We start from the raw sequence: 23,141 nt of genomic DNA on the forward strand, positions 1-23,141 counted from the left end.
ACGAATCAAAGACACTGGAAATAACAAATGTTGGAGAGGCTGCGGGGAGATGGGAACTCTTATGCACTGCTGGTAGACTGCATAATGATACAACCATTTTGGAAAATGATATGGTGCTTCCTTAGAAAGCTAGAAATAGAAATACCATACGATCCAGCAATCCCACTCCTAGGAATATATCTTAGAGAAGTAAGAGCCATCACACGAATAGACATACGTGCACCCACGTTCATGGCAGCATTGTTCACAATAGCAAAAAGATGGAAAAACCTAGATGCCCACCAACAGATGAATGGATAAACAAACTATGGTACCTACACATCTCATAACATGGATGAAACTGGAGGACAATATGCTGAGTGAAATAAGTCAATCACAAAAGGACAAATAATGTAAGAGACCTCTACCGTAAAAACTCATGAAAAAGTTTACACACAAAAAGTTAACAATCTCTGCTGGTTACGAGGGATGGGAGGTGCGGGGGGTGGGGAATACTAAATAGACAATAGATAAGTGGTACTTTGGTGAAGGATACGACAGTACACAATGCTGGGAAAGCCAGCACAACTTGTACAAGGAAAGGTCACAGAAGCTCCATAAACATATCCAAACTCCCTGAGGGACTCAATTACTGGGCGGAGGGCTGTGGGGACCATGGTCTTGGGGAACATCTAGCTCAACTGGCATAACACAGTTTATAAAGACAATGTTCTACATTCTACCTTGGTGAGTAGCATCTGTGGTCTTAAAAGCCTGTGAGCAGCCATCTGATATACTCCACTGGTCTCACACCTTTGGGAACAAGGGAGAATAAAGAGAACAGGATACAAGGAAAAGATTAGTCCAAAGGACTAAGGGACCACAGCTACCAAGGCCTCCAGCAGACTGGGTCCAGTATAGCTAGATGGTGCCCGGCTACCACCACCGACTGCTCTGACCGGGATAACAACAGAGGGTTCTGGACAGAGCTGGAGAAGGATGTAGAACAAAATTCTAACACAAAAAAAAGACCAGATTTACTGGCCTGACAGAGACTGGAGAAACCCCTAGAGTATGGCCCCCGGACACCCTTTTAGCTCAGTGGTGAAGTCACTCCCGAGCGAGGTGCATCATTCAGCCCGGGACTGGACAGCCCCATAAAACAAAACTGGACTAATGAGGCACAGCAGTCCAGGGACAAGGACTAGAAGGCAGATGGGGTCAGGAAAGATGGTGATAGGGAACCCAAGGTTAAGTAAGGACAGTGTTGACATGTAGTGGGGTTGTTAACCATTGTCACAGGGCAATATGTGTACTAAGTGTTTAATGAGAAACTATTTTGATCTGTAAACCTTCGTCTAAAGTGAGAATAGCAGCACAACTGGAAGAATGTAATTGCTGTCACTGAATTGTACATGTAGAAATTTTTGCTATGTATATTTTCACCCAAAAAAAAAAAAGGCCCTCCAAGGTCGAGAAAGGAGAGTGTTGACATGTCGTGGGGTTGTTAACCAATGTCATAGAACAATGTGTGTACTGACTCTTCAGTGAGAAACTATTTATTCTATAAACCTTCACCTAAAGTACAATAAAAAAAAATTTAAAAAAACTATAAACTTTCATGAAAAATAACTGTACAAATAAATTCTGCAAATTACCTTTACAACTTGCAGTCACAAATTAAGGCTTTAAGGATTACTTATAAAATTCCGAAAGTGAAAATTTAAGAAAAGTCAGTATCATTTAAGCACAACACTTTGTTCTCCAAACAAAAGTATCCAAAGTAAATCACATCTGAATTATGAGGACAAAACTGAATTCACCATTTTCTGGAAGTTTATTAATTTACAATTTGTATTTAAATCTTACCTTGTCTGAAACAATTTAAGAAGAAATAAACTTCACAGATACATCTCTCAAACGCCTTTACTGTCTCCCTAATCATTGTGCACCTTTGTCTCTGCTTATGCCCTAATACCTCCTCCTCTCCTTGTTCTGGCCAAGCCTTTACCTTTCCTCCTCCCTCCTAGTTCTCTTTTTTAAAAATGTAAAAGGTAAAGCAACAATTTTTGTACGATGAAATGTCAAACACTGTTAAAAGTGTGTACTTTTGGACATTAAATTTTGGAGCAAAGAATTATATCCCTATACTTCTCAATTGTTCAATGAGGAAAAGACAGCAATTCATAAAATCAACTCTGACTCTTTTTAAGTTATATTACTCAGATGTAATCTCATGAAGGTAGTACAATGTGCAACTTATTCACCGATGTATCTCCAGGCCCTATCATGTCACGGGGTCCATTTATGTACAAAGAAGGTATTCATATTAAAAAAGTGAACAAAATTTGGATTTATGAAACAAACTAGAATATGCTCATAACCAAAGCATATTTTTTCCACTTTCCAGGAGACTTCATTACAGGATTTCTTTAAATGGGCTCTCAGTGCACTTAAAATAGTATTTGATTTACAAAACCTGGAGATACAATTTTTAAAGGTCACATTTATTATATAAATTGAATAACTCAAAGGAAATTTTGCATTTGCTCCTGCTACTTTCTCTACTCTAATTGCTCTTTTATGTTCCATTTATCCAGGCAGATTAACTACATTCTCAATGCAAGGAAATACAAGGCTTTTTACTACTCTCTTTCTTCTTTTAGCCTCTAAGAGCCTTCAACATGGATATTACATGTTGATAAAAGAGTTTGGTGAAAAATTGATAACTATCACTCTCTTAAGCAGGAAACAACCTGAGAGTCTGCCATGAAAATAGTAAGTCTCATACACTGATGGTTGGATTAACTGACCAATTAATATCAGGAACTTCATTCACTATATTTGACCCTGCAACACCACTTCTGAGAAACTACTCTAAAGAAGGAATTTGAAATGCAGCTAACAAATTATATGCAAGATATTGCAAATTAGGATGTGAAAAGCAAAGTGGTACAAATGAAGGCCAAAAGGTAAAAAGAACGAGAAGGCAGGAAGGGGCAGGAAAACTGGAGGAATGGACACAGGGAACCTCAGGATAGAAAGGGGGAGAGAGCTGACACATTGGGGGACTGCAACCAATGTCACAAAACAATTTGTGTATAAATTTTTCAATAAGAAACTAACTGACACAGTAAACTTTCAAGTAAAGCACAATAAATTAAAAAAAAAAAAATAACAAGGTAAAGAGACCATCTCCTTGTACAGCCTGGTAAACTAAGGCAAAGCATTTGACCTTTATCGTGAAAGCATGCCTGGCAGCAAAAACAAAAAGAACAGTCAAAAAACTGTGAATAAAGCAGCGCTTCAAACTGGTTAGTTCCAGGTTCGAACCTCTGCTGATAATTTGCATTTCCACCCCCAGGTATACTGAATCAGAATCTACATTTTAACAAGATCCCCAGGTGATTCTTACGTATAATTTCCTGGGAACTTGTTAGAAACGCGAATTCTCAGCAGGGGTCTGAACCATAACAAACTGGTGCCAGGCCCTAGAATAAAGTTTTTGCTTTGTCACTGCCTATTTTAATTAGGTAAGTCACTGAACCTCAGCCCTACGAATTCCTCACCTCTCAAATACAGTTAATGCCACCTCCTTACCTTCTCTACAATGCAGATGCTGTGAGGAGAAATGATATAACTATAATCCAAACCAAACCCACTGCTGTCAATTCAGACTCATAGCAACCTTATAGGACAATCTTTACAGAAGCAGACTGCCACATCTTTCTCCTGCAGAGCAGCTAGTGGGTCTGAACTACCAATCTTAGGGTTAGCAGCCAAGTGCTTAACCACTGTGCAACAAGGTCTTATTACCAAGGTAAACTAACTGCTTAATTACTTCAGAAATTTAATTTAAACCATACAGTGGCATTTTTCAATCAAAATTATATAACACAAATTTCCATAAAACTGCCAAGACTTCAGCAAATGTGTCACCATGAACAATATTTGTAGGATATATTCTGAAAAGAAACAACTTCCCAAAAAGGAAGTGGTATATGCATTAAAATATTACATAGGAAAAAAAAAACAGAAATAAATCTTGAACTCCACAGTAAAAGCTAAGTTGTTGCTAGGTGTCATCAAGTCATCTCCGACTCATAGCAACCTTCTGTATAACAGAACAAAATGTTGCCCAGTCCTGTGCCATTCTCATGATTGTTGGTATGTCTGAGTCCATTACTGTGGCTACTGGATCAATCTATCTCATTAAGGGTTTCCCTTGTTTTTGCTAACCCTCTGTACCAAACAGGATGTCTTCTTCTAGTGATTGGTCTTTCAAGTCTGTCCATTCTCACTTCCAAGGAGCATTCTGGTTACATTTCTTCTAAGACTGATATGTCCGTTCTTCTGGCCAAAAAAACCAAACCCATTGCCATCCAGTCAATTCCAACTCATGGTGACCTTGTACGACAGAGGAGAACTTAGTTTCCAAGGTTGTAAATCTTTACAGAAGCAGACTGCCGTATCTTTCCTCTGTGGAGCAGCTGGTGGGTTCAAACCCCCAACCTTAAAGGTTAACAGCTAAGCGCTTAACCACTGCACCACCAGGTATCCTTGTTCTTCTGACAGTCCATGGTATATTCAGTATTCTTCACCTACACCCCAATTTGAATGCATCCATTCTTCTGTCTTCCTTTTTCACTGTCCAGCTTTCAGCACCGATGAGGTGACTGAAAAGATCATGGTTAGGGTCGGATGTACTTTAGTCATCAAAGTGACATCTTTGCTTTTTAAAATTTTAAAGAAAAAAATGTTAAATTGGCAAACATTGTGTTATATATCTATTTTTACAAGAATTGAAAAAAAAATTTAAAGAGGTCTTTTGCAGCAAATTTGCCATCTGATTCCTTGACGGCTGCTTGTACGGATGTTGATAACTGATCCAAGTAAAATGAAATTGTTGACAACTTCGATTTTTTCTCCATTTATTATGATGTTGTGTATTGGTCCACACTGGACAAAGCTTAGTTCACTACTGCTAAATCTACTCAATGGAATAATTTGTTGTTAGTTGCCATTGAGAAAAATGGAAAAATAAAGACTCATCAAAGAAACAGAAGTTATTTAAAAAATGAGTATTTTAGAACTAAAAAATAACTGAAATAAAAAACTTCACTGGATAAGCTCAAGAGCAGTCAGTAAACTTAAATATAAACTCATACAAAGTATCTAATCTGAACAAAGAAAAAAACATTGGAGGAGGAAAAAAAATCAACAGAGCCTCAAGACCTGGAGGACAATATCAAAAGGTCTAATATTTCTGTCACTGGAGTTCTAGAGGGGGAGGAAAAAATGCTCTTCAGAAAAAATACATAAAGACATAACTGAAAACTTTCCAAATTTAGGAAAAGATACAAAACTACAGCTCCAAGAACCTCAGTGAACCCAAACAGAGTAACCCAAAGGAATCCATGCCTTGACATATAATTAAACTACTGAAAACTAAAGATAAAGAAAAAATATTAAATTGGTCAGAGCAAAAGGGTACATTAGTAACAGAGGTACAAATATTTGGATTATTATGGATTCCTCATTAGAAATAGTGGAGATAAAAAGGAAGTGGCATAAATCCTTTCAAGTGCTTAAGGAAAACAACTATCAACCCAAAATTCTACAACCAGTAAAGAATTACTAACAATACCAAAGTTGGCAAGGGTACAGAACAACTGGAATTCTCAGATATTGCTGGTGGGAATACAAAATGGTACAGCCACTATGAAAAACCTTCAGATTTTTTAATAAAATTAAACATGCATTTGCCATATCATCTAGTAATCCCATATCTATGTATTTACCCAAGTGAAATGAAAACACATGTTCACCCAGAAAACAGTACATAAATATTTAAAGCAGCTCTATTCAAAAACCGTAAACAGCCCAAATGCTCCTCAAATGAGGAATGGATAAACTAGCAATGGAATACTACACAGCAATAAGAATGAACTACTGAAATATGCAACAACTAACCTGAATGGATCTTAAAGGTATTATGCTGAGTGAAAGTTGGCCATCTAAAAAGGTTACACACTGTATGATTCCATTTATAAGACATTCTGGGAAAGAGAAAAACTACTGTTGGAGAACAGATCAGTAGTTGTTGTTGTCAGCTGCTGTGGAGTTGGCCCCTACCTCATGGTGACCCCATGCACAACAGAATGAAACCCTTCCTGGTCCTGCACCATCCATATGACTGGTTGCAGACTGTACCATCATGATCCATAGGGTTTTCACGGGTTGATTTTGGGAAGTAGATTGCCAGACCTTTCTTCCTAGTCTGTCTCAGTTGGGAAGCTCTGCTGAAGCCTATTCAGCATCATAGCAACATGCATGTCTCCACTGACAGACTGGTGGTGACTGTGCTTGAGGTGTATTAGCTGGGAATTGAATCCAGATCACTCGCATGGAAGGCTAGAATTCTACCAGTTTATACACCAAAAAAGTTAATTTTAATGTATGTTAACTTAAAAAAAAAAAAACTACAGTCCTGATTCCATGTTACTATCTATAGTTAACCTCAATATTTACACTAATTAAATTTCTCATTAGCAGACCATCTTCTCCAACTACCAAGTTTGATCATAAAGAAAACCTTAATGGATCAAAATGGAAATACAAACACACACACACACACACACTGCTGTTACCGTTAAGTTGTCATCAAGTAGATTCATATATATTTTTTAAGGCTCATGTCACTTTTTTTTTTTTTTTTTTTTTTGCTAAGCCTAGTTTAGTTTTCATGTGAACTCACTGTTTATAAAACATTTTACTGGAATGACATTAGTCATCACTATTAGATGAAACTGTTGGGCAAGTAAACAACATCATTTTTACAGTGCCAATATAAAGTACTACCCATTTCAGATCCTAAAATACACATTTTAAATTTCCAGTTGTGTGGGGGAAAAAATCTAAATCAGTTGACTCATTTAGTAACAGCAGCATAGAAACTTGGAAAGCACGTTTGCCAGTTAACTGGTTTCAAGAAATTCCAAAGTCATCTACTGGTGGAGCCCAATATGCTTTTGCAGTATAATTAAGTCATATGCAGATCCCCAGGAGATTTCATTTTAACCACTACCACCCAGGTATGACTGTAACCAGATGGTGTGACTCGTTCCATATGTCCACCAGTATGCTGCTCTTAACTATGCCTAAAACAATCTTTGCAAATAGGCATCTGTTCAACTCAAATAACAATCTCTGCTGGATGAATAAGTAAGAAAGCTTATTTAGTTAGTTTTATTAATTGTTTTCTCTGCTGCTAGGGTAAAAGCTGGTTAAAATATCTTAATAGGCTATGGAAATTTATATGGTTGCTAAAAATGTTGGCAAAAACTAATAAAGTTAATTTGACATACGGACTTAGTTTGTTAGTAAAAATATTACATATAAACTTCCTAAAAATTAAATTCTTAAATGCTCATCAAAAGACTTCTCCACTGAGTAAAAGAGAACCTAAAAACTGGGGAAAAATTTTGGCAACGACATATGTGACAAGGGCCTAATCTCTAAAATTTATAGAAAACTTCAACCCATCAACAGCAAAAAGAAAAACAATCCAATTAAAAAAATGGGCAAAAGACACAGACACTTCACCAAAGAAGACATTCAGGCAGCTAACAAACACATGAAGAGATGCTTGTGATCATTAGTCATTAGAAAGATGCAGATCAAAACTATAATGAGATACCATCTTATCCCGGCAATAATTGTACTAATCAAAAACACAGAAAACAACAAATGCTGGAGAGACTGAAACTCTTACACGCTGCTGGTGGGGATGTAAAATGGTACCACCACTATGGAAAACAGTATGGCGCTTTCTTAAAAAGTTAGAAATACTCCGTGACCCAGCAATCTCACTCCTAGGTATATATCTTAGAGAAACAAGAGCGGTAATATGAATAGACATATGCACACCCATGTTCACTGCAGCATTATTCACAATAGAAAAGAGATGGAAACAACCTCAGTGCCCATTGACAGATGAACGAATAAACAAACTGTGGTACATACATACAATGGAATACTATGCAATGATAAAGAATAATGATGAGGGGACTTCATACCATCAAGAAAGCAGTGCTGGGAGCAGAGCGCATCCTTTGGACTGGGGTCCCTGCACAGAGAAGCTCCTAGTCCGGGGGAACACCGAAGAGAGGAAGGCCAACAGAGAGAAAAAGCCTTCCCCTGGAGCTGACGCCCTGAATTTGGACTTTTAGCCTACTCTGACTGTGACGAAATAAATTTCTCGTTAAAACCGTCCACTTGTGGTATTTCTGTTACGGCAGCACTAGATGACTAAGACAAAATTTGGTACCGAGAGTGGGGTGCTGCTCTAACAGATACCTAAAATGTGGAAGCGGTTTTAAAACTGTGAACGGATAGATGTACAGCAGTGACAGAGGACCAGCAGCAGCAGAACCAGGAGACCAGTGCGAGACAGCACTGGCGCTGACCCACGGAGCGAGACAGCTGAGTGCCTGTGCGCGGGAGGCTTCCTTGCAGAGTGGGGTGCCTTCGGGCACTTACCGGTGGAGCTACAGAGCTTTGGAACACTTGCCCCAGTAGGGTAGATGCGGGCATGAGGCCCGAGGGCCAAGAAGCCACAGGAAACAGAAGCAGAAGCTGAAGAAACAAGGGACACAAGAAGCTGAGCTGCCTCAGTCTCAAAAGAGGTTGTTAAAACGAACATGTCTCCCCCACCACACCCTGAGAGAAGAAAACAGTGGTCTGGTAATTGTCTCAGACTGCTCTGATCAGGCCGTGGACCATCTACAGGGAAATCTAAATAGATGATTTGGAGCCAATTACTGGCTGGCTCCTGTTCATCTGACCTCTGGTTCTTGGGACTTGAGCTAGCAGCTTACCGGCTGATCTTGAGATTCGTCAGCCTCCATGGTCTGGATCTTGGGTTCACCAGCCCCTGCAGCTACGTGAGTCAGGAGAAGCCTCCAGCCTGACCCATGGACTTGGGACTTTCCAGCTTCTACAATCATCAGGGGCAGGACACTCTGGGCTACTCAGGTGTGGGAGCACTTTCTACTCTAGAATGACCCCAGAATGGATGCTCCTAATCTTGCTCTTCCTGGAGAAGATGCCAATGGACAAGGTGATTTGAAATGACTTGTCTTCTCCTCTTGACGTAAATAATTTACCAGTCCTACAGGGAAGCGCAAAAAGCATAGCGCCATACAACACAGTCCACGAAGACAATGTTCTAAATTCTAGTTTGGTGAGTAGCATCTGGGTTCTTAAAAGCTTGCAAGTGGCCATCTAAGATACAACTATTGGTCTCTACTTGTCTGGAGCAAAAGAGAAAGAAGGAAACTAAAGATGCAAAGAAGAATGTCTACAGAACTAATAGTCTACACAAACAATAGCCTCACCTACCTTGAGACCAGAATAACTAGATGGTGTCCAGCTACTGCTACTGACTGTTCTGACCAGGGACTCAATAGATGGTCCTGGACAGAATGTTAAGAAAAATGTTCAGCAAAACTCAAATTCCTAAAAAAATAGCCAGACTTACTAGACCAGTAGAGACTAGATGAATCCCTGAGATTATCGCCCCGGGCCGCCCTTTAAACTTGGAACTCAAACCACTCCCAAAGGTCACCTTTTAGCAAATGACAAATTGGCCCATAAAATAATTATCACTCATGAGTAGCATGCCCCTCTAAATCATCATCTAAGTGAAATCAAAAGGTAAACATTTTCCCTAGATCAAAGATGAGAAGGTAAGGGGAAGACAGGGAAGCCAGATTAAGGGAACAGAATAACCAGAATAGAAATAATGAGAATGCTAATACACTGTGAAAAATGTAACCAATGTCACTGAACAATAACAGTACAGAAATTGTTAACTGAAAACTTCCTGTGTAAACTTTCACCAAAAACACAATAAAATATTTAAAAAAGAAAAAAGAATAATGATGAATTCGGGGAACATCTCACAATATGGATGATCTTGGAGGACATTATGCTGAGTGAAAAAAGTCAATAACAAAAGGACAAATATTACAGGAGACCACTATTACATAAAATGAAAAAAAGGTTTACACACAGAAAGAAACATTCTTTGATAGTTACCAGGGATGGGAGGGAAAATCACTACGTGTTGATTTTGGTGAAGGGAAAAGCAATATACAATATAAGGGAAGTTAGCACAACGTGACTAAGGCAAAGGAAGACACTGGGAGGTACACAAGAATAAAGTGCAATTACAGTAAACACTAAGCATAAACCATCCTACAACAACAGTAATAACAAACAATAATTTACAAGTGGATACATAGGTAGATATGTATGCTAAACAGATGCAAGAGGTCATACGGGAGTACACCAGCACGCATATAAAGGTACGGCTGTGGATGTTTCTACGTACATATTTATATGTGGTGCATACATATTCGTATATATAATGGAGCACACAGGGGGCACAGTTAGACATAACCAAACACCTCGTGGGGCTGAGATACTGGGATTGAAGGCTAAGGACCCTAGTCTCGGGGGACACCTAGGTTAACTGGCATAACACAGTTCCTAAAGATAATGTTCTACATCCCACTGTGGTGAGCAGTGTCTGGGTCCTTAAAAGCTTGTGAGCTGTCATCTAAGACAGAACCATTGGTCTCTTCCCATCTGGAGCAGAGAAGAGTGAAAAAAACCAAAGACTCAAGGAAGTAATTAGTCCAAAGGACTAACGGCCCACATGAACAACAGCCTCCACTAGACTGAGACCAGAAAAACTAGATAGATGGTGCCCAGCTACCACTACTGATAGCTCTGACCAAGAACACAACAGAAGGTTCCAGTTAGAGTACGAGAAAAATATAGAACAAAATCCAAATTCATAAAAAAGAACAGACTTACTGGTCTGATAGAGACCAGAAGAACCATCAAGACTACAGCCCTAAGATACCCTTCTAATGTGGAACTGAAGCCACTCCTGGAGATCACCTTTCAGTCAAATAACAGACAAGCCTATAAAATAAATAGTAACACCCGTGAGGAAGGTGCTCCTTAGAACAATCAACTATACTAGACCCAAAGGGTAACATTTGTCCAAAAGTAAAGATGAGAAGGTAGGAAGGGGCATAGAAACCAGAAGAATGTAAATAGGGAACCCAGGGTGGAAATGGAGAGAGTGCTGACACATTGCAGCACTGAATGTCACAGATCACAATGAATGTCATGGAACAATTCGTATATGAATCATTGACTGGGAAAGTTTACTATGTAAACTTTCACATTAAGCACAATAAAATGTTCAAAAAATACTACATATAAATAACGTTTCATGTTATAAAAAGTATTTAAAATTTAGAATAGATAAAAGATGTTGTTAACAGGTTATCAAGATTCTACAGACTGTTATGGCCAAGACACTTTATATATTAGATAGGCCAAAATACTTAGTCTACCCAGAATACAACATTAAAAAACTAGAAAAAATAGGTGTGTGTATAAAACACAATATAAACCACAACTGTTATTTTCTAGAAAGTCACAAATACGATGTGGTAAGCTCTTTGTAACACTTAGGGCAAAACATCTAAAAAACAATATTCAAGTAACAATTTAAACCCAATTATGGTATTTCAGTTAAATGCGGTAAACAAAACCCAAGAATGTCTTCAATGCCTTCCCCAAACCCCACTGAAATGACAGCAAAGGAATAAAAAGGTACTAACCCACAAAGACTAAGAGAACAAGTAAGGAGTCCTGAAGCATACTATAATTCTTCTCTAGTTAACAAAATCTGGAAAATAAAAAGTGAGTATTAACTGACTCTGCAGAGTAGAGAAATCCAAAACAAAAGCACCTGCAGAGGTGAGAGAAGTCAAATGGAAGCTGATTTCTGCCACAGAACCCCTGGAAGATTCACTGGAGGAATCTGGAGACAGGTGAGTTTAAGCAGGGTCAAGAACGGACCTTCAGTTCCCCTACAGCCAAGAGTCTACCTCCACCAAGCCCTACACAGGGGTCTAGAGAAAAGTTTAATCTGGACAGGTTATACCAAACAGCTGAGGGTTGTTGTCAGGTACTCTGCTAAAAATGGAGGATTATCTGAGACTACGTTATTTAATGGCAGATTCTACTCTACTTTTCCCCTAAGTGTCCTCCCTCAACTTGGCTACCAGAACAGTGTCAGCCAGGCTTTTTATTTCCCAACAAGAAGACTGAAGAATATATCTCTGAGTTAAAAAAAATATGTATGAGTTTCCAAACCAATGAGTCCAAAACATGCCCAGAACAATGAACAAAAACCTATACCAAAATACTTGAGTTGATATTTGCAACAGCAGGGATAACCACAAAGCCAAACCCATTGCCATCAAGTTGACTGTGACTCATGGTAACCCCATGTGTTACCGAGTAGAATGGTTCCATACAGTTAGCAGAGGTAAAAAGAACAAATATACTCTCCAAAAGGGCAGAGGAAAAAAAAGCGGCCACGAAGAATAAGAATAGCATCAGACCATTCAACAGCAACAGTAAGTTTGAGAATAGCTAAGCAATGCCTTAAGGATCCCTAGTGATTCAATGGTTAAGTGCTCGGCTGCTCACTGAAAGGTCAGTGGTTCGAACCCACCAGCAGCTCCTTTGTGAGAGAAAAGACCTGACAAACTGCTCCTGTAAAGATTACAGCCTAGGAAACTCGGACAGTCCTACTCTGTCCTACAGGGTTGTTGTGAGTTGGAATCAACTCAGTGGCACACAACAAGAAGCAATGCCTTAAAAATTATAAGGGTAAAGCATTTTCATTCTAGTAAATTTAAACTATTAATTTAAAAATGAAGGTAGATTAAGACATTTTCAGCCATATACCTCTCAAAAAAGACCTCCAATTCACCTTTAATCAAGAGGCTAATGGAGATGTGGGACCTAGAAAAGGGAAGGTCCAAAACAGATTAGGGGCGAATGGAATTCCTAGAAGGAAGGCGGCTGAAAAGTCCCAGATGATAGCTGACAGCAGACCTACCGAGCAACATTTCCAAGGCAGAGGATGACAGAAGCACCAAAAACATTTATCAAAAAAAAAAAAACCTGATGTGTCTGGTCATGTTCAAGAAGTTTTATAGCATGGCCAGAGATAATTCATGTGGGGATATAGTAATGATACATGTCTGTATCATATATAAAGCAAACGAAGACAACTGGACAATTAGAAATTTCAGGGGGGAAAAAGTTGTAGAAGAAAAATACAATAGTAATATACTACATGACTCAGATGTGAGCAATATGTGCATAGTCACAATAAAGCAAATACTGAATAGTGGTTTAACCAAAAATGGTGATATGTTTATACTGAAGGGGTAGAACCAGGGCATAGGTGGAAAGGATGAGCGGCAGAGTGTTATGAGGGCTAAATCCTTATCTTTCTCCTCCCACAGTAATGAATAGATAAAAACCAAATTAAAAAAAAAAAATAGCAGTATTATATTAGTTAAAAATATCAAGGTAACTACAGAAGGGGGAACAGCCAAAAGAGTTCAAAGTCATCGTCTACAGCAATCAAAAACTGTAGAAGGGTATTAAGGAACTGCTGTTTGTTATAAGCCTTTTCCCTTCTAAATTTATGTACATGTGTTCTTTGATAAAAATTAAAATTTGATTAAAAGTAAACATTGAAAACACAAAATAGAAAAGAAAATAAACTTTCTTGCTCTTCAAATTTAAACTTAATTATTTTTAAAGAATGTTTTCTTTAATTGATGAAACAGCTTTCCAAGGAAACACAAGGAATTTTAATTTCAAAAATATCAAGTTTTTTTATATATAAAATAGCAATTCTTTTATAGCAGCACCTACTAAACACAACCATTCCAGGTTAGGACCACCAACATTCACTGAGTAAGGGATAAAGGTGTGAAGAGAAAAATGGGGAAGTTTTATCATTCCACATTATTAGTTATGCTGATTTTCATACTTCCCTCATCAAAGAGTTTGCAGAATTTAACAAAATAATAAGGGGAGGATAAGAATTTTTAGAATCTGACAATTACAAGGAAAATTCTTCTTCCATTTCAGAAGATATGGTTCCCTGTAACTTCCATACACTGGTCTCGTATCTCCCCCTAAAGTCATACAGAAAAAAATCTATCACCTCTTCCACATTATCCAAAGATAGCAATTACGGTTATAGCCTCCCCCTTCCCTCCCAAGTCTTCTTTTCTTTAAGCTAATAACATTGCTGGCTCCTTCAAATTTTCCTCTTACGCATAGTTTCAAATCTCCTTATCATCCTGGTCACATTACTTTGGGCATGTCCCAGTTTGTTAATGTCTCTCTCAAAATAAGCAACCAGAATAAAAGCAAGGTGTAATTATGACCTCCCTTCCTCTAAAAAAACACTTATAGTATCAATCAAAAAGAGACTGTCTTACTCAGGAGTCTTTGAACAAAATATGTTATAACTTAAAAAAAAAACTGTCAATCTCCATATATCAAACAATTCAGATAAATTTCCCAAGTCTACTGTAAAGTTATTTAATTTCATGCTAATCTTGTCTGATCAGATATCTTTGGGGCAACAGATCTCATCTGTGAGGTTATAAAGAATGTCAAAAGGAACTTGCTACTAATTAAAGTACCAAAAGTTATGAACAATTTACTTTTTATATATATAAATTGGAAGAATCCAAGGCTATCCTAGACGATCATCACTTTGATTATCTGAGCTGAGAAATACATTACTGAGTGGGAGAGAAATGGGAAGGGTAATGACACCTAGTGCTAAACATCTCTATAGGAGCTTCTCAGGAATGTGAGCATCATACATTTTGCATAGAAAGATTAAAAATATCCATCTAAGGGATTTACTTGTTTTCCAGAGAGTGATACTGGAATAGACATAGAGATTTCTAAAGAGACAGTGGTTCTTAAATTGAGGTCCAGCAAGTTCCTTCAAAGAATTTGTTTTCATTTATAATTCAACTCACTGATAATATTTAAAATTTTAATTTAAATTTAATCTAGGTTAATTGTATAACCACTACTTTTAAATTGACTTAGACCGAAGTTTATGTTTACAATCACATTGTGCCAAAAGCCACGGACGAATCAGAAAAGAGACAAACTCAACATGAAAACGATGCCTCTGCACCAAGTTAAGGTCAAATGATGTCACCACACTGTATGCTGAAGAGTTTTCCCAGTACAGAAAGTGCTCGCTTTATGGGGCACTGTATGGAAGAGCCCCTCTTCACCAATTTACTAGATTAATCCATGTTTCTCCTTCCCTCTCAAAAAACAAAGAGTTAATGCCTGCTGCACAATGAAGTCCCCTGTCTCCTGTTCCCTCCAACTGAGTTTTATACTTATCAAGAGTTGTTTGGGCTTATTGTCAAACTTGTTTATGCGAGTAGTACTTGGTATACAATATTTGGTAATATAGTTGGTATAGTAGTTGGCAAGTACATAGTCCAGAACCAAACCAAACCCCTGCTGTCAATTCTGACTCATAGCGACCCTGAAGGACACAGTAGAACTGCCTCATAGGGTTTCCAAGGCTGTAATCCTTACAGAAGCAGACTGCCACATCTATCTCTCTGGTGGATTCGAACCTCTGATCTTTTGGTTCATAGCCGAGTGCTTAACCACTGTGCGACCAGGGCTCCTAAGTACATAGTATATTGTTTAAATAATGACACATGAGTGAGAAGAGCCGTTCTCCGTGAAACCTAAGCAAAATATTTTAGGTATTTTAGACTCAACTAAACCGAGTTAAGAAAAACTGTTATTTAACTGTGACAATTGTAAAAGACTGGGAAAAAAATCATAAAATCTAGAATTCAGCAATCAGGCTGCTTTAAAACTAACATAAAATTCTAAAAATCAAACAGCACAGTGTAAGTTTGAGTTATATGGGTCTGGTTCGAAACCCCGCTGAAAAGTTTGCATTTCCACCCCAGATATACTAAATCAGAATCTACAGTTTAACAAGATTCCCAGGTGAGTCTTATGTATAATAAATTTTGAGAACCACTGCTCTACTAGTGATTCTCAGAATTGGTCCCTAACCAGCAGCAAGCGCATCCCCAGGAAGCTTGTTAGGAAGGCAAATTCTCAGCAGAGGTTCAAATCAAACGAACCCCTGGTTATATCAAATGATAAAGAATCTAATTAGTAGACCTATATTTGCTTTAACTGAATTTTTTGATAAATCTATTGTTATGGATTGAATTGTGTCCCCCCAAAATATCTGTCAACTTAGCTGGGCCATGAATCCCAGTACTGTGTGAGTGTCCACCATTCTGTCATCTGATGTGATTTTCCTATGTGCTGTAAATCCTATCTCTATGATGTTGATGAGATGGATTAGCTGCAGTTAATGCCGATGAGATCTACAAGATTAGATTGTGTCTCAAGCCAATCTCTTTTGAGACATAAAAGAGAGAAGCAAGCAGAGACAAGGGGACCTCAAACCACCAAGAAAGCAGTGCTAGCAGCAGAGCACGTCCTTTGGACCCCGGGTTCCTGTGCAGAGAAGCTCCTCGTCCAGGGTAAGATTGCTGAGAAGGACCTTCCCCCGGAGCTGACACCCTGAATTTGGACTTCTAGCCTACTAGACTGTGAGAGAATAAACTTCTCTTGGTTAAAGCCATCCACCTGTGGTATTTCTGTTACAGCAGCACTAGATGACTAAGACCCCTATCCACTACCAATCCTGACTGTACAGAATCGAGTTTTAACTACAGTTCAATGCGTGAGAATTCAAATATAAACACATGAGAATTAATTCATGGCACGATACAGTATGGATATGCCAAATTCAAAAGAATCAGTATCAAAACAGTCAGCACCATATTTCCACTGCACTCACAATGCACAATACTAGTTTGCTGAATACAATTCAAAGATAAGGAACACACATTTGGAGCTAAGAAGTTCCCTTTAAAAAAAAAAAAAAGACATATGGTACTCATAAAACAAAAATGAATGATGACGTAAACTATCTGCCCTGCCATTTAAAACTCAATGAAGTAGAAATGAATAGTGGAGACGGTCACACAATACAGTGAATGTAATTAATGTCACTAAACTGTGCACTAAAACTGGCTAAGATGGCAAACTTTTTGTTATATGGTGAAACCTATGAGAGCTGGAACTGCCTTGTTTCTCCAGGTGTCTCAAGTTTTCTGCCTTTGACGGGGTGCAATCTTAGCACTTATCATCACTCGTTTTAGTGGAAAATACTTGCGCTTTCCTTCTCTGACACTTTTCTGCCTTACACAGGTTCCAGTTTTCACAGGTTGTACTGTATATATTTCACCACAATAAATTGTTTTAAGAAATAAGGTAAAATCTAATACTTAAACCCTCAAAAGATAGAATTAACAACAACTTAGATTAATCCAGAAACCCCGGTGGCATAGTGGTTTTAAGAACTACGGCTGCTAACCAAAAGGTGAGCAGTCTGAATCTACCAGGCACTCCTTAGAAACTCTATGGGGCAGTTCTACTCTGTCCTGGAGGGTCACTATGAGTCGGAATCAACTTGATGGCAATGGGTTTTTTTTTTTGGGGGGGGTAGATTAATCCACAGAAAATCGTTATACAAGCTTTAGTGGCGGAATCAGCATTAGATCTGAACCCTAACATCAAGGAAAGTATCACAGCAAAGCATTAAAAGCGTAAGCTAATTTTACAATTTAAAGTTGTAGGGGAAGAAAGTATCTTCCTCACATGATTGTTGCTGGAATAATGTCTGACACACAGCTAGCACTCAATTTTAGTTGTTATTATCGTATTTTTTGTTTCAATAAATAATTGCTGTATCCACAGAACATGTATCAATGCCTGGCACTAAATGAATGGTTGCTATTAAAAAAAAAGAAAAAGAAAAAAAATTCTGTCATACCCAACTGAAAAAATATCAAATAGTTTCCTCACTTATTCTAAATTCAAAGTTTACTACACTGTCAAAATATCTCACTAAATGTAGCCAAGTTAGAGTACAGTGCCAAAAATTAACTGAAAAAGGAATTAAGAATATAAATCACTGTCCACTGTGACTTCATGAGGTCCTAAATATCACAAATCAAGCTTCAAAAGGATATTTGATTGCAATCCACCCTAATACTAAATACTCAATGTAGATAAATAAATTACATGCCTTTTTTCATCTGCTCAACTTTAAATGATAACAATTTAAAAAAACACTTAAAATTCTTGCAATAATGAATCAACATGTAAGTCAAAATGCACATAAAACTAATAGAGCATTAAGTTACTATCTGGGCTACTTACCCACCTGTGAAATTCCCAGCTGAAACACACTTTCCACACAAAATACCTGGTGTTAAGAGTGGCAAAGTGTTTTTCAAAATGTTATGGTAGATTTTACCTGAACACTCACTGAAAAATTTATGAATCATCTTTTAAGGATGGGATGATTTTTTGCTACATTACACTAATGTTTACAGTCTCTACAATACAAATAATTTGGTCTAAAGCTAGTCTTTAAATAAAGTGGAAATTCTTTGACATGAAGGCAATTTTTTATTGTTGGCTATAATGTAAATGTTTGGAGTGTCCATTCATACTTTTAAGTATTTCTGTAGATAGAATCAGAAAGAAAAGTGACAAACCAATCTGTTAGAACATCCTATTATGCCTCAGAAAAAAAAGTAGTTATACTGCATCTAAATCTAAAGTCGTCTTCAGTTTCAAAATCTGAATTACATTATACACTCTGAATGAGCATCATACAAGCATACACATACACGGGACACTCATCTGGGAAACCAGAAAGAACAGGAAAAGAAAGATGAGTCGTAAGTCTAGTGATACTAACAGTAAGATGCTGGCTCCATTTATTTAAACAAAGATATTGCTAAATGAAAAATAAACGGTATGTGACTACCCTAAAATTTAGAATTCATGATAACCCATTGCCGTCAAGTCTATTCCAACTCACAGCAACCCTACAGGACAGAATAGAACTGTCTCACAGGGTTTCCAAGGAGCAGTTGGTCGATTGGAACTGCTGACCTTTGATTAGCAGCTGAGCTCTTAACCACTGCGCCACCAGAATTCATGATAGAGGACACCATTTACTGTGTATCAACATTTTCTACGCACATCGAGGTTCCTCAAGGGTAGCTTGCAGGCCTCATTTCATATTTGCATCTCCATCGCTTAGCCCTGTCATCGAAGAGTACGTGTTCAATAAATATTCAATGAATTGTATCATTTAATCCTCATAACAACCCAAAGATACATATTATCATCTTCCCACAAAGAAGGAAACTAAGGCAGAGAAGATGGATCCAGGTCAACCTGCATATTCCTACACAGTGGCCTGGATTAATACTTGCCTTAAATCACAAAGTTAGTGTCAGTGTAAAAATCTGGCTTCATATTCTTTCCATTATGTCTTGTCATGTAAACAGCAAATACATAATTATTATTAAACTCAATTATTATTACATTCTTGTCCTGCATTATTGCTTTTCAATGAAAAAAAAAATCCTCAGGAGCTGTTCTTCTGTATTTCTGTAGTGACCACTTGATGGTTGCCATTCCAGCATCCATTCCTCCTTCCCAAGAATCCCAGATTTCTAATTTGGGAACTCCATTTAGGAATCCTTGTTTCAATAGGAGTTCCTGGGTGGCACAAATGGTTAAGCAGCTCAACTATTAACCAAAAGGTTGTTGGTTCAAACCCACCTAGAGGTGTCTCAAAAGAAAGCCCTGGTGATCTGCTTCCAAAAACTCACAGCCTTGAAAACCCTATGGAGGGCAGTTCTACTCTGCAACACAGAGGTTATCATGAGTCAGAACTGACTTAAAGGCAACTGGTTTGGCTTAGTTTTTTTGGCTGTTCCTATGAAGCCAGAGTAGAACGTGTCCAACCAGGGCACTCAATGACTGGTTCAGGGTGGCCATGTGACCTAATCTCACCCAATCGGACCGAACTACAGGACTTCAGGACACATTGGGACAACAATGTAATTACGATAGTTTGTAGTCCCAGACACTGAGGCAGCCGTCTTTTGATGAGGGAAATCTAGGCAACATCATAAAGCCACTGGATAGTCTTACTAAAAGCCAGTCAATAAATTCCCTTCATATTTTTAAACCAATTTGAGTCAGGTTTTGAGTTACATCCAAAAAATCTGAGCTGACAGAACTTTATAAGGATGTTTCTCGTTTCAATGTTTTTCACATACTGTTCCCTACAAGTGGAATGTCCTTCTCCCCCGTGCTAGTAACACTTTTCATCTGCTGGATACCTATTATGTACCAGGCATTGTGTCAGATGTTTAACAACTCTAATACTAAAAACAAACCTATCTTCTCCATTTTGCAGGTGAGAAAACTCAAGCTCAAAGATACTGAGGGCCATTATTGATAACACACAGCTAGTAAGTGGGGTCAAGACTCAAAGCAAGGTTTGTCTAGCTCCTAAGTACTTGTTCTTTCAACTGCATCAAGCTGCCTGCCTCATGGAACTTGTCTTTAAAGGTGTTACTCAAGCATCAACTTCTCTGTGACGCTTTCCCTTAAGCTCCTCCCAAAACCCCCATACCAGCCACATACATATCTCATGGATAGCTCATTCATAGAAAAGAAATATTATGATACACTGTAACTATATATTTTCATACTTGAATCCCTCAGAATGCAAGCTCCTTAGGGACAGCAGGATCCTGGTAAATCCAGTCTCCCATATGTATGATACAGACCAAGAGAGCAATAAATATTTGTAGAATAAAATCTAAACAGAGAAATGAAGACCTATGTATTACAGATTAAATCTTGTTAAAATAAACAATTGACCGTTATACTGAGGAAGACCCTCAACAAGACAGAATGACAGTGGCTGCAACAACGGACTCAGACATAGCAACAATCGTGAGGATGACACAGGACAGGGCAATGTTTCGTTCTGTTGTACACAGGGTGACTATGAGTCAGAACCAACTTGACAGCACCTAACAACACTATACTGAGGTATCCTTTTATACTGACCATTTCTGAAACATGGGATCTAAGAAGAAATTTGCAAATATTTCCTTGATATGACACACATGCTATAATAAATTAAATGTTGTTCTTTTGTACTTAAAAAGGGCTACACAGAAATCCAGAACAGTATATATACATACGAATACAGGACCAAGCAGTGTTTCATTCTGTTATAGGTAGGGTCCCATGAGTCAGAACCGACTCACTGCACCTAACAACCACTATAAATATAACCACTACATATACATGTATTTTTTTCCTCAAACCAAATAATTTAAGTGCATCAAAGGCTCTGTTTAGTAAAAGCAGAACATAACTTTTTTGCACCTAATGAAAGTTAGATATGTTTAAAAATCAATGAGACAATTAACTTCATTTTAGAACAAAGTTCACTTAACTTTCTAGCTTTACTTCTTTATTTTTAAATGAAAAGCAGACTACCTCCTAGATACCACCCAGCTCTATGATTCTGTTGTAATTCAACAATATTGTCAAGAGTTCTGACTACACAATCCAAACGTAACCTCTCAAGACAGTCTCTCCTATCACACTATGTTAACACTCTGCACAGTACTTACCCCTGACATTTTTCTTACTTATTTATTACTATCTTCTTCACTAGAACGTAAGCGCCACTTATTTATTACTATCTCCTTCACTAGAACGTAAGCGCCAAGAGAATAAGGACTTTGCTGCGTTTATCAATGCACCTCAAGGCCTCACACAGAACCTTGTAGGAATTCAGTAAATGTTTATTGAGGAAATAAGTCATGGAAGACTCATAATGCCTCTTTGACCGACCTACAAAAAAAGAAATCGGACACTACTGGGCATGTCCTGCATTTTCCAAACCTTTAATAAATCTGTTTTCCCAGATAGTATGAACTTTGCCTCACTATACAATTACTCTTAAAATCAAAGGTTTAAAGTTAGTAACTACCACTTCATCAATAATCCACCAACTTTGAATTCAAGATAACTAGTACATAAAAGCAACGTATCAATTCCAAAATCATCTGTAAACTTTCCAAATGAAATTTCATATCGGCAAAAATCAGACTACAATAAAACGCAATGAAGCAAAAAACAATACAAACCATACTAGTCATTCGATATGGTAGGCTCCGTTTTTCGGAAACAATGCTGTCTTCCATCTCTTTCCATTTCTGTATACAGCCAGAACACTTGTGTATTGATAGAGACTGCTTATCAGATACCGCCTCCATATTCCGATTAGCATCACACAGCTCCTAGCCGGTACCTTATTTCCATTAAAACTTTCCCCAAACTCCCCAAGACTCTCTTTCGAGCATAAAGCTGGAACCCCACAACCTCCTAACTCCTTCTCTGTCTTGCCTTCTCAATCCGCTGCAACTATCCTCCCTGGGATTCGCATCTCTGACATCCAAGCATTTTAGTCCCAGCACTATTCCTAAATGCCAGCTTTCTCCCGGTTACCTAGGGATTCTCACCCCGAGGAAAAAGGCCCAGGCGACGCGCCCTACCCCTCCCTTCCCAGTCCCCAACCCCGGAGCGCCTGGCAGGTGCCCCGTACTGAGAGGCAGGGAACACAAAGGACCCGCACCCTCTTCCCCACCTCCACCAGTCTCCCCGCAGCCCTGCCCGCCGGCGACAGGAGAGCGGTGACCGAGGAGGGCGACTGCTAGCCCGGCGAGAACCAAAAACGCTCGCCCCGGCGCCCCCTCCGCGACCCCAGCCCCGCTCTTGCCGGCAGCCCAGAGCCTGGACCCTCGCCTAGCGAAACCGAAAGCGCATCCCGCCCTGCTGGCCTCCCCGTCCCGCCCCGTGGACCGGCGCCCCAACGGCCATCAAGGTCCCGACGGGCCCCCGCCCGCCCGGCGCCCCCTGGGCCCAGGCCGGGCGCCCGCCGTCCGCTCCCCGACTCCCCCGAGGGCCCTCCCGCCGGGGCCCCGCACTTACAGGCTGCCCGAACAGGAGGTGCAGACGAAGGAGCCGATCGTCATGTTCACGTAGGTGGGGCCGCGCTGGTCACAGTCGAAGCACTTTCGGTTGTGCGGGAGGCCGGTCATGTCCCGCAGCATCTTCAGGTGCTTCTCCTCCTGCTTCCGCTTCGCGCTGGCCGCCATGGCCGCGGCGCCGAGAGAGGAGGCCGGCAGGGCCGGGAGCCGGGCGGCGCTGCGCCGGGGACC

At 39.1% G+C, this 23,141-nt stretch overlaps 1 protein-coding gene across 6 annotated transcripts in view; it reads right to left on the reverse strand.

Moving 5' to 3' along the window:
* The window catches only part of AGFG1 (ArfGAP with FG repeats 1), a 91,525-nt gene extending 68,390 nt beyond the window's left edge, over positions 1-23,135 (reverse strand). For 2 of the 6 annotated variants that reach the window (XM_023740095.1, XM_023740093.1), the window contains exon 1: positions 22,912-23,078. In XM_023740095.1, coding sequence (XP_023595863.1) covers positions 22,912-23,078 — 167 coding nt within the window. Of the gene's footprint in view, positions 1-722; positions 742-22,911 lie in introns of those variants that run through there. The other 4 variants (XM_004385822.1, XM_012558225.2, XM_023740092.1 and 1 more) reach the window with 4 other exon arrangements.
* Positions 23,136-23,141: the final 6 nt, after the last annotated feature.

This window comes from Trichechus manatus, unplaced genomic scaffold (genome assembly GCF_000243295.1).
Source record: "Trichechus manatus latirostris isolate Lorelei unplaced genomic scaffold, TriManLat1.0 scaffold00147, whole genome shotgun sequence".
Lineage (NCBI taxonomy): Eukaryota > Metazoa > Chordata > Mammalia > Sirenia > Trichechidae > Trichechus > Trichechus manatus.